Consider the following 12,465-nt stretch of genomic DNA (forward strand, 5'->3'; position numbering starts at 1 on the left):
CCGCCGCCTGCCTGCCTCCCTGTCTGTCTGTCTGTTTATTGCCTGCCTGCCTACCTGCCTGCCTGCCTGCCTTCCTGCCGCCGCCTGCCTGCCTCCCTGTCTGTCTGTCTGTTTATTGCCTGCCTGCCTACCTGCCTGCCTGCCTGCCTTCCTGCCGCCGCCTGCCTGCCTCCCTGTCTGTCTGTCTGTTTATTGCCTGCCTGCCTACCTGCCTGCCTGCCTGCCTACCTGCCTGCGTGCCTGCCTGCCTGCCTGCCTGCCTGCCTGCCTGCCTGCCAGGATGAGAGTTGAGGGAGTAACTAGCAGGGAAAAAATTTTAATTTATTTTTCAGGGGGCTACTTTTCAAGCTCGCGTGCATGAAAATAGCACTCTAAAATTTGGTTTGCATTGAACTCTATGCAAATTTACGGGGGCTCTTTTTGGCATTTCGGGGGCTAAATCGCCCCGATCCCCCGTGTATTTTTTTCCACTGACTTGCAGGATGATGACTGAAAACTCTCTGTAATTTGTGCATGGGTATGAAGATATTGGGTAAAAATGTTAGGTTAATCCATGTTCATCCCATTATTTTACTCTAACAATAAAGCCCTGCGACTTCTCCAAGAAATTGAGCTTGTAGGCTATCAACAAGTGGCGTAGTTAATTAGGTTGATTATGTGTAGCATCTAACCCACTACCTGCGATGACAGCAGGGTGCGAAATTAACGGGAGTCCGGAGTCAAATACTCCCTGATTTATTGTCAGACTCCCTGATTTGACATATATGCAGGAGTCCGTGTGACTCCCTGAAAATTCTGCCATACTAATTAGTTCGTTCCAGAGCACGGCCTCGCGGAATTACTGTATTTTTCAGCTAATGTCCAACGAAAATTTGGCAGAAGTGCAACCGCATGAATCTTAAAAATAAGCACATGCGTTATTGTAAATATCCTTAATTTTGAACCTCAGACTGCGCACTCCCTCATTTTGCCGCGGACGCCCTCTTTTTGAGCGTAGGGAGTCCTCCCGTGTTGAAAAGTTCATTTCTACCCCTGAACAGGGTTCATTTATGAAAAGCCTAAGACCTGTTGAGACATTTTGCATGATTACTCAGTAGTGAGTACAACCCAGTATACACAGATGTGCGCAACTGGTTGGTGTTGGTGTTGTAGGTGTAGCTTTGCCCTCCCGTTCTCAATCAGAAAATGCAAAGATTTGGTGACTATCATCAGGACAGTGAGGAGAACACAGAACAGAAGATGGATGATCAAGTGCCTTCGGCATTCGAGATAGGTGGTGGTTATGTGCCACCTAGTTACCAGACGTCAGGTAACCAGAACTCGGAGCATGGCCCTGCTGCTGCACAGACTCTACGTGCTATCATGCATGGAAAGGTTTGTTACCGTAGTAATCGTACTGACCACTTGTTATTATCTTATGTGAAATGCATCCCTTCAACATTCTTAAGTTTCAGTTCAATTATAATAATTTTTATAGGTAATGCTATAATTTACATGTTGTAACATGCCCTCCTAGTATTATCTTATCATAATACATTATGCTTTACCTCAATTCTTCATCATGTTAAATGACCAGTAATATTTTGGGTTAAAGTATGAGTTAAATTATGAATTTGGTAAATTTACCTTCTTTTTTTTTCTTGTAGGAAGTGGGAGTTATCATAGGAAAGGTGAGTTATTATTTACTTACATCCATATCTATAATTATTGTCAGGGTTCTCCCCAGGATGAAATTGAAACAGGGGGAGGGGAGGGGAAGGGAGGGGGAACTAGGGGGGTCCGGGGGCGTGTTTTTTTGCCGTAACACTAATTAATGCGTAAAATCGCCACCACACCATAGACGGTATTTGGGGTTCTTGTATATATAAGATAGCCGAGTCTGTGTACAGTTAGTGTTGGGTTCGGGACAGGTTAACTGCTTGTACTTGTGTATGGTCTGCAGTGCATGCGTGGTACGGTAAAAATACACGTGTCTGTGGTCCTGGTCGAATGGGAATTCTTGACGATGGATTCCCGTGCTGTCAAACTTTTATTGTGGTGGAATTTAATCGGGGCGGAGGTAATTTAAACGGGGCGCAACGATTGAAACAGGGGGGAGTTTTCCCAAACAGGGCGCACGCCCCGTTCGCGCAACGTAGGGAGAACCCTGATTGTGGAGCCAGATATAAAATATTTGTGGAGCCTGCTGTTACATTAAACAAAGAGATTTTACAAGTAATATTCCTTGTTTGATATTTGGTTTCAGAAAGGAGAAAATGTCAAAGCAATAAGAGAAGAAGTGAGTACCTAATTGAAATGTCACTTGTTAGTTTTAGTTCTTCCTTGGTATTGAAAAGCAGGGTCAGCTCTCGAAAGAAGCATATGTTTCTATTTTGCACATTACAGACCGAGGGCTAATCACAAAAGTGCAATTATATTTGTACGTAAGTTCCTATTTAACCGAAGAATTTTTTGCTAGGACAAATTCGTCCATATTATAACTGAAACTAAGACTTGTTTTTAAAATAATGCTATCCTTCTCCTTTTGAATTGATAAATAAGAAATGTCCTCGGTCTGTAACCTGCAGTTGAAAAGCTACGATGCGCAACTTTGAAAGTGGATGCGCTAGTAGTAGCGGCACCGTCGTCGTAATCAACAGTGTTATAGCCGTTAGTTTTAAAACATTAAAATAATATTTCTAATGAAAATCGAACAGTGAATTTTTTAAGTAGTGTAATGTAAGCCTATTTTAACTGAAAATATGTAAGGAACCTAGGGTAATGTGTCCCTTTAATTGACTATTTTAGCTGTAGTGTTATTTGTACATTTATGGAATGTTAGGATAAGTTTTGTTCACCATTTAAATTTATGTATTAGTGTTAATATTATTTTTGTACTGTAAAGGGAAAAATAATAAAATAGCATTTAATATTTGCATCAGAAGTACAGCAGGAATTATTATTAGTTTACAAATGAGACTAACATTATGGACCTAGTCTAAAGAGAGTATTGCCAGTCGAATGTCAGGTGGGAAACGGGTCAGGGTCGACTGACCTGTTAGTAACTTTCTCTTAAGTATACCGCTGACTTAGTAGTAGCCTTCAAATATTTATCTAGTAAGTATCATCAGCTGTCAGCCTTGTAGAAATATGTATACTACCCTGCAAACTAATGAGGATTTAAAAGGTTGGCTATTTAACGGGTGTCTCTTTTTTCTATAGAGTGGAGCAAAAGTTAACATTTCTGACAGCTCATGTCCAGAGCGTATCGTGACGGTTACAGGCCACACGGATGCCATCTACAAGGCATTCGCACTTATCTGCAAAAAATTTGAAGAAGCTGTAAGTTATTGACAGTAGTACTTTGTTTGTAGGCATTTATCACAATTTTATTGAATGATCTTTGGATTTGGGGTAGTGGTAAATTTCTTCAGTGTATCCAATTCTTGTTTCACGTGTGGTAAGAGAACCGTTTAGATTTGTAGCTATGCATTAAGTTGTTCCTCAGTGGTATTGCATGTCTTGAATAAATTTTCAGGATTTTAACAAGACATTGGGGAATGCTCCCAAGCCACCAGTGACATTAAAATTAATTGTGCCTGCAAGTCAATGCGGATCTATCATTGGAAAAGGCGGCGTGAAAATCAGAGAGATAAGAGAGGTAAGATTATTCTATTTGAAACGACATCTCTATGTTGCAGATGTAAGAAGTAGAAAGTTGACTAGAGCTATTTGCAGTACGGATGTAGTACACTGAAATTCTAGTTAGTCGTTAATAGCTCCGTAATGTAGTTGGTAGCGTTTGTGCTTGCATGTTTTTGAGTAGAATGCGCTAGTATTGTAAAACTCTTTTGTGTCCTTTATGGTCGCTAGGTGACTGGTGCGTCAGTCCAAGTAGCGAGCGAGATGCTGCCTGGTTCCACTGAGCGGACAGTTACAATATCTGGAACGGCTGAGTCGATCACACAAGCTGTCTACCACATATGCTGTGTCATGCTTGAGGTAATTCTTTTGCTTTTTAAATATCATCCCGTTAATAGAGAGTGGGTGGGGGGTCGTTGGTAGATGGGATCTTTGTGGTGTGAATTTAGTTTATTTTGTTGTAACTCGCTTATGAATAAGAGTTGAATAACTTGTTTAATTTAAGATTGTAAGCTATGTGATATGGTCCAAGTTCACTGATAAATGATTTGGTTTAAAGTATGTAGAAAAACCATGTAGCTTAAAAAAATATATTGTCTGGATGCACTGACTGCTTATATGTTTCAGTCGCCCCCTAAAGGAGCCACAATTCCATACCGGCCATCTCCAGGTGGACCTAGAGCTGGTGGAATGAACCCGCTGATGGGGGGAGGAGGAGGAGGAGGCGGCATGATGAACATGGGACGAGGAATGGGAGGAGGCGGTGGTGGAGGAGGCGGAGATTCCTCAGACATGAGCATGGAGGTATGACGTTGCATTCACCATGTTTACTTGTTCTCTAGGTTCATATTAGCCTTACCTTTCTTTTCGTATTCTGAAAGGTAATGAAAAAATAATAACAATTAATAATTAAAAAATAATAAGAATAATAAATAAATAATTTAGGAAAGAGGTAAAGAATGCTCAAGTTAAATTCCTTGCAAATGCAGTTTCAGTTTTATTATATGAGAGTGATACTGTATGTAGTTATAATACAAGTAATAATCTTGGTTATATATGTTTGATATACCTTATTGGTTGTCATAGGATTTTTGTGGTTGTCCATTGTTCCATACATGTAATAGAGTGTTTGTGTATCTCAAGAAAAAATCACCATCATTTTAGACATGGCAGAGAACTTGCAGACAGGCTGAATATGGTGTCATGATCCTACCTTTGTTATGGGATGCTTAGGATGTAATCAGTAAATTTCTAAAGCTGTATACAGTTGATGCTTTATATTTATAATTTTTACGGTGCCATTTAAAACTAATAATTATCTATAATTGTTTTCTATACACTGGCCTTGTTTTATTTTTTTAAACTGATACAGTGCAGGAAAACTCACTTAAATATGCACTGTAGCAGTAAATAGAACACTTGTTATTGTATTTCAGCCTTGCTACACTGGCGGATGAAGGTTTGGCATGATTCTTGTGACTGGCGTTGATACAGTGGTAGGTTTGACTGTTATAAGTGTGACCTCCGTGAAGACCAGTCTTGCCGTCACATTGGAGACCTTGTTTCGGCCACTTTCTTCCTCTTGTGAAGATACTGCTCCGCTTGCCATTTACAGGCCTCCATCGATAAACTGCTTCTGAAAATTCCAGACGATTCTCATGCTACCAAGTTCAGGGATGTCTCTGCCTGTCTTACCGATTTATTCACAACCAGACCGGTCATTTCTGATCTACCATGCTGCCGGTCCTACGACATTCTCAACTGCATTCCAGATAACTTCATTGCTTCCAGTTTTCAAGGACACCCGCCCGTCTTGCCGGTTGTTTTCTCTGATATGCACAGACCAGCCACGTCTACTCGTCATGCCGTTGGCCTCATGTCTGACATTCTTCACAGTTTCCAGTTGCTTCCAGATATCTCTGTTGCCACCCGCCAGAGACGTTTACCCGTCTTGCCACCGCCTGCGCCAGCTACCATGTTACTTCCATGCTGAAGGCCTAAATCTCTGCTGCCCGATGTGTGGGCCATCTCAAGCCGTTCTGCCGGTGTTTCACTTGCATCTTGTTCAGCCGCCAGTTCCAATCGCTAGGGCTCTCTCCTGCTGACACCACACTGCCTGCCTTTCTTTGAAGCGTGTTTGACCTGCATGTGTAGCCTGTCAGGGCATCGCATTGTAGAAATGAAAATTGCGTGATCACGTGCGTGTTGGCATAGTATTTTAAGACTGCATGACATACTGTTTCGACTGTAGCAACAATGCTTTATCATTACAAGATGCCTGTAACCATTTTGTGTTTGGTCAAGTTGATAACTCGTTACTTCATAGCTAGGTTATAACTGCCATTATCCTCTTACCTAACTTAGTTTTCTAAATGCTTCCATCCAGAGAATGTAGCTCATTGCTACAAAGAGTTTTTGAGTTTTGTCACTGGTTTATCCTGGAGCATAGCTTTACAGCTTCCTGGTTGTCGTGCCACCCCTCTGGCATTTACACACATTTCTCTGCCGATCATCCAGTCTCATTTCTATGCCAATGCTACTAGCCGCCAACTCAACTTCCATTTCTGTTTTACAGCTCAGCATCCAAATCCGATGACCGGCCATAACCGCTGTGTGTAATCTGATAATCTTATGTAAAATACCACTCATCCTGTCAGCCCTATAAGTTCATATCTGATTAGTATCTGTGCATTTTTAGCAGTTTCTACAGAATATTCTCCAAGTTGTCTTGGTGATGCTGAACCTATTCCTAGACTCGAAGATTATTCCCAGATATTTTCCATTCCATCAGTACTGATAGTTGCGGTATGCCTGTGCACAAACTGTCTTGGGCCAAAAGCTGTTCTAAAACGTAAACAAATTGTTCTTTATCGTTACGGATTCGCCTGCCATATTCGTGTTATGAACGTGACAGTTTGTGTGCAGGCGTGCATGGGTTTGTTCACTGATCCCAAGCTGCCGCACGGATACACTTGTTTTGCAGCTAACAGTGCCTTTCTCGTTCAACAGTACACCTCGCCCGACCCAGAGTTACCTCCACCTTGCCGTACGTAGGTGATCCTCGAAACTGTTAGGCTATCGGTGTAAGAGTGCGTGTGTAAGAGCTGTGCGTGATGTTGTTCTCATTTCGATTTCAGCTTGTGAAGCTGCAGCAGCTTCAGCAGCTGGCCCAGTTGACACAGCTCCTGCAGAGTAGCGGCGGTGGAGCAGCCATGGGTGGTGGAGCAGCCATGGGCGGTGGAAATCCCCTGCAAAGTAAGTGCAGCAGTTGCGTTTGCTCGCGTCTCCTTATCGATACATAACGTATTAAAACTGGCCCTAATCATCAGGGTTTGTCTCGTATTTGAGTGAGAGCCTGCGAGCTTTGGGATCCACCGTCACATAAGACGCGAGACACTGTTTAAAATGTTCCGGCTAATAACGGGATCGAACTTCATGGCGCTGCCTTTTTTGCAGGTCTCCTATTGGCTCTGAGTCAGGGAGGAGGCGGAGGCGGAGGTGCTGGCAATGGGGGAATGGGTGGTGGAGGTGGGATGGGCGGTGGAATGGGTGGCCCATCAGGAGGCGGTGCAGCCGGGGGTGGCCCCAAGGAGGACGACGAGACACAGGAGATCACAATTCCCAATGAGGTTGTTGGACGTGTGATCGGCAGAGGTGGCCAGAAGATCAATGAAATTCGGTATGTGTTGCCCCTGCGTGTCTAAAATGTGGTTTGGACATGGTTCTCCCATGTTTCTTCACATGTTATAATTAGGATGAAAAACAGCGAATGGTGACAGTTAAGCCGGGTGCACACGTGGCGATTTTTATCGACAGTACTGGCGATTTTGACGCCAGAAACTTGTCGCTGGAATATCAAACACGTTTGATATTTGTTGCCAAGTCGCTGAACAATCGCTACGTGTGCGCTGCACTGGCGATGGATTCAGGCAACAGTTTTTGGATTAACCAATCAAATGCATGATTTGAAGCATGTGATCAAATATGGCAGCGCCCACGTTCGTTTGGTGCAATGGATTTCTGCATCACTGTGTTCTTCTTGCTCATCCTTGCTCCTACCAGTGTCAGAATTGCATTGAAATGTTCTTTTTTCATTCTAAAATAACGCTGGTACGTCACTGAATCTTCAAGCTCCAGTTCTCTTACTAAATTATTAAAAACACGCGAATCACGTTGCAGCACCCACGTACGTGCCCATGTACGTCTCTCTCTCGCTGCTGTCTGTCGACGACGCCGACGCATAATTATTAAATATATTCCAATAACTTGAAGAACGGCTATCGTGATGTCAATGGGCGCTTCCATTTTGAACAGGTCACGTACAGTTCATACAGTGGTATGTTGCTGACAGAGGGTTGCATTGTCGCAGGGTCCTGCACACGTGGCAATTTTTATCGACATTACTGTCGCTAAAAATCGCCACGTGTGCGCCCGGCTTTAGAGTGCATGCGAAAAGGTGCTATTTAAACAAACTATGGCATGGTGAACTACCAGTTTGTTGTCAACTGACTACTAAGCGTAATTGCACCTGCAGGCAACTTTCTGGAGCGCAGATCAGAATAGCGCCGAAAGAAGACGGCCAAACTGAGCGCCCCATCACCATCACTGGAACAAGTCAGCAGATCCAGATGGCCGAATATCTCATCAATACGTGGTGAGTGCTGTGTTGTTGTGTGGGCGTCCATGTAGAGCGTTCAGGCACATGGCAAAAACTCTTGAAATACACTTCGGAGTCTCGCGCACGTATACTGTGTCTAAATTTTGACGCAGCCATTCGGCTGGTTAGCACCTTCGTGGATGTATTTGTAAACTTGCATTGCCTGGCTAGACACCTCAACACTGTACACCGGTAAGATGATTTCCTCACAGAGATCTGCCGTAGTCCGTACCAGTGCCTCGGTTCGTTGTGAACTACTTCCGCTTGCGTGAAGGTGGTCAGTGGATTTGTTGTGTTGTGCAGTGTTGAGCAAGATAAAGCCGGCCAGCCAGACACAAGCGCTACGAACATGCTACTGAATGCAATGGGTGGACGAGGTGGAGGGGGTGGAGGCATGGGCGGCAATCCTCTCGCAGGTACGCTATTTACGAGCATCTGTACTTTGGTCGAGTCTTGCAATAAGGCAAATTGCATTTTAGGAAAAAGCTACAAGCAGCTGCAGTAGTTCTCTGTCGAGAGTGCTAACCGGTGACCGACCAGCATTATCGTATTCATTCATTTATCTATTATTGAAAAATGGAAACTTTTATTTACCTGTATTCAATGTCATAATTGCACGTTGCCTTGTCTGTTGCAGCTTTTCTGAGTAGCATGGGTGGTGGCGGCGGCGGCGGCGGCGGATTCGGAGGGCTCGGTGGTGGCTCCCTGCTTGACCTGATGGGACAGCGGAGCCTGCAGACGAAGATGCGCGGTGCTGACACAGACGGAAAGAAGTCGGAGAGACAGAAGTTTGCACCATACTAGCAGTGACAGCAGCGGCTCTGCATTTAGTGCACAGCTTTATTGGCCTGCCAGGTCTACTACGCATTCCATACTGTCTCGAAAGTGTCATGTCAACCAATCGATTTAGGAACATGCTTCGGGCACTGCTGGGATTTGAGGCGTGGTAGTGGCAGTGGTGTAGGTGTGTGTCGTGTTCATGGTGTCAACGTTTTGATGTATGTAGAGTAAGTGTGAATGTAATGGAGTGAACAGGGCGTATGCATTAGGAGTAAAGACAGCCAAGAATGAAAATTTATTGTACCACCCACATTTGAAATGTCATTATCTGTCAATTACCACTGTTAGTTAGTGTCATGTTTGTCACCTAGTACCTATATATGTGTAAAAACCAGTAAACCAGTAACTGGTCTTCCCAGCTTAAAGCCAAGGAAGATGACAAATTGCATATAAAGAGTAGGCGGTTGAAGTTCATAGCCAGGTGTGTACTCTAATATCTTTGATTTTGTAGTGTGCACCGAAGTTTAGTATTGGTTTTAAAAAAATTTGACGTATTGCACATACTAATGAGCATAGTTGCTGTGAACTATTTGAAATCATATTAAATGTTTCCCAAGCTAGGAAGTGGGTGGTAGCTGGTAATGCCTTTCGGATAATGATTTTGGCGCAAGAAAAGTGAATACAAATGACTCGTAATCATTTTATTAGCTAGCATCACTCGTGTGGACTGTTCTCAAATGAATGAAGTCCGTGAATCTATCTGGGTTGCTCCGCGCTGGGAGTATGCGTAGAAAATTGTCAGTTTGTGTGTATGATTTTAGAAGTGTTTCTATCACTGAAGCAAATAGCAATGAGCATTATTTTTTTTTTAAGAATAACGCATTAGAACAGGAAATCCAAACAGTTTGTTCATGCACCTATATGGGTAAACTACTCCCGTGCCCATTATCCCGTGTGTTTGCGTGCAATTCACATGAGAAAAATTGTGTAATTATTGCCAGAGTCACATTTATACGTCACTGATGTGTGTGTATTTCCACAATTTATTGTGTATGCCTACGCGTTTGTATTTACACTATTATTGTAAGTTGACGGTATGAGCTACGTGGAGATATCTGTCCATTGAAGATGCGTTTATCTTGTCGATCATCAGTGCTAAATAGCACTTGGTGTTGACACTTGTCGTCGGTCACCGGTAGTTTTGGTTTCATTTTCTATGATCATTTCTTTTTTAGCCTGTTTGGTTTCAATAATAAGATCAATTATGTTGAAGCTAACTTATTGAGCTGTGGTCAGTGTGTTGACAGTTGGTGCGGAGTAGTGTTGTGTTGGGTCACAAGCGTACGTCTTTCTTCTGCTAGCTGCAAATATTGTTATTAAATTGCGCTCCTCCCTCTGCCGCTGGTGACGTGGAACAGGACATTATTGGAAACGACATGAAACGTGATTTTATTTTAACGTGTATAGTATTTTGTATAGAGAGTTACTCTTCGGGCGCCAAGGGTGGCCGCAAGTCTTCAACTACTACTCGTGTATGGATCATATTTACGATACATCCGAATAAATCATGAGAATACAAGTTTCATTTACAGTCAACACGACGCAACATTGCTGGTTTTAATGTACCGTGAGTTCGAGTCGTGCCTCCTTATGTCCTTTGTCTCTCGATGGACTCGACTGTACTTCCTAAAAGCTTCCAGAGTGTTATGCGCCGTGTGGTATATGCGTGCTTGTATGAACCCCACCTTCCGATCCGTTGTAGTCGGTGACTCCCATGCTCCTCTCGTTGTACCGTGTAGGCGTTTTCATTTAGTTGTATTTTGTGACACGTTCCTTACTTTATCCCCGTTCGATCTCATCCCGTGATTTGTTTTTCATGTTGAGTTCCTCCACGTTCATTGAAACCTTTATTAAACACTGTGGAAAGATGCCGCCTGTTTGTGTGTCAAATATTGTGTGATACTTTTATCGGTGTAACCCTGTCTAACTACCTGCCTGTCTGTCTGCCTGCCTGCCTGCCTTCATTCGCCGCCTCTTACCTTATTGGTTGTTACTGCGTTTCGCGGCTTATTGAACTCATTTCTTTCACTGAAAATATCTGCACAAACCACCTTTCGTTTAAGCATAAGGTCGATATATAGTATTGCATCTGATATTTTCACCTACGGTATGCTATATTATCAGGAGTCTATCTATCTATCTATCAATATTGATAGACTCCTGATATTATACAACTCAGCAGAATAACCTTTATTATGTACTAAAAATGCTGATAGTGAGAAGGACGTATGAAATATGGCGTTATCCTTATAATTACGTCTGTGACTCTCTGTTTTGAATGCATAACACCGGTTCTATGTCATTTACCTTTGGCGCTACGCAGCCGACGTGGCAACGTCATTATCGCCAAACATACGCATAGGGAGGAAGAGTTGGCGTGCGTACGGTGTATATACTTGTGTGTTACATCAGGGGCCTCATTTAATTTCATAGTGCCCTAAAAAATTTCATCCCAATTTTTTTAGGGCTAGTTTTTCTAATATAGATTTACTTATACAGTGTATATATATTAATTCGTTATAAAAACCTAGAAATGGGCAGAGGCGAGCGAAGGAGGGGCGAACCGAATCTGATAAATTTTTGTTGTTCAATCCGATAAATTAAATTTCACTGTAGGATGACTTGAAATATAATTTTCGGCTAAAAATTTGGAATTCCATCTTGCATTCTAGACATCAAAATTACTGCTCAGATGCACCAATTTAAAAAAAAAACATCTTGTGGGAGGTCCCCGAAACCTCCCCCTAAGTGGCCTTCGGCAGCCTTTTAAAACACCAGCAAAATTAAGCAGGAGAAAGTGCTCTTTATTTCTTCCTGGACACCTCCTTTTCCAAAATCCTGGATCCGCCCTGGAGCATTTGAATGACATTTACAGTAAATTATTACTAACTAGAGCACTCGGAGAGCACAGACCTCTGCCAAGGCAGCTGAATTCTCTCAATGCGGAATTTTTTATTAATTAAATAATTAATTGGATCCGGATTAGTGCGAGCGTGCAGGTGGGGGAGGACTGGAGTGCAACCAAAGATCATATACAATTGTATACATATATACATCATATACATTGTATATGATCTTTGGTGCAACCAACACTCAAACCAGAGCACTGCTCAAACATTCGTTGGTGAAAACATAACCTCCGCCACGCCCCTGGCGGAGGTAATAATAGGCGGAAAATTTCTGACTGGTGGTAAATACATTTCGTGTTTAATTACCATCATTTTATTATTGAAACGTTCCAAGTGCCTGTGGATGTGTGCAATCACCATAGGCAAAGTCAATCACATGCAAGCGCCCGCCTGTAAAAAGAAGCCGGCTTCAGAAGAGCCTTTCAAGCCAGTTTGATC

The 12,465-nt window shown here is 42.8% G+C and overlaps 1 protein-coding gene across 6 annotated transcripts in view; it reads left to right on the forward strand.

The window, feature by feature from the left end:
* The window catches only part of LOC106815581 (poly(rC)-binding protein 3-like), a 17,568-nt gene extending 6,914 nt beyond the window's left edge, over nucleotides 1–10,654 (forward strand). For 2 of the 6 annotated variants that reach the window (XM_014820053.1, XM_014820054.1), the window contains exons 2-13: nucleotides 1,153–1,374; nucleotides 1,647–1,670; nucleotides 2,246–2,278; nucleotides 3,202–3,321; nucleotides 3,518–3,640; nucleotides 3,853–3,981; nucleotides 4,249–4,425; nucleotides 6,759–6,876; nucleotides 7,078–7,300; nucleotides 8,156–8,275; nucleotides 8,582–8,694; nucleotides 8,916–10,654. In XM_014820053.1, coding sequence (XP_014675539.1) covers nucleotides 1,186–1,374; nucleotides 1,647–1,670; nucleotides 2,246–2,278; nucleotides 3,202–3,321; nucleotides 3,518–3,640; nucleotides 3,853–3,981; nucleotides 4,249–4,425; nucleotides 6,759–6,876; nucleotides 7,078–7,300; nucleotides 8,156–8,275; nucleotides 8,582–8,694; nucleotides 8,916–9,082 — 1,536 coding nt within the window. In that variant the 5' untranslated portion in view covers nucleotides 1,153–1,185 and the 3' untranslated portion in view covers nucleotides 9,083–10,654. The remainder of the gene's footprint in view (nucleotides 1–1,152; nucleotides 1,375–1,646; nucleotides 1,671–2,245; nucleotides 2,279–3,201; nucleotides 3,322–3,517; nucleotides 3,641–3,852; nucleotides 3,982–4,248; nucleotides 4,426–6,758; nucleotides 6,877–7,077; nucleotides 7,301–8,155; nucleotides 8,276–8,581; nucleotides 8,695–8,915) is intronic. The other 4 variants (XM_014820055.1, XM_014820056.1, XM_014820057.1 and 1 more) reach the window with 2 other exon arrangements.
* The last annotated feature ends 1,811 nt before the right edge of the window (nucleotides 10,655–12,465 follow it).

This window comes from Priapulus caudatus, unplaced genomic scaffold (genome assembly GCF_000485595.1).
Source record: "Priapulus caudatus unplaced genomic scaffold, Priapulus_caudatus-5.0.1 Scaffold1152, whole genome shotgun sequence".
NCBI classification, from domain to species: Eukaryota; Metazoa; Priapulida; class Priapulimorpha; order Priapulimorphida; family Priapulidae; genus Priapulus; species Priapulus caudatus.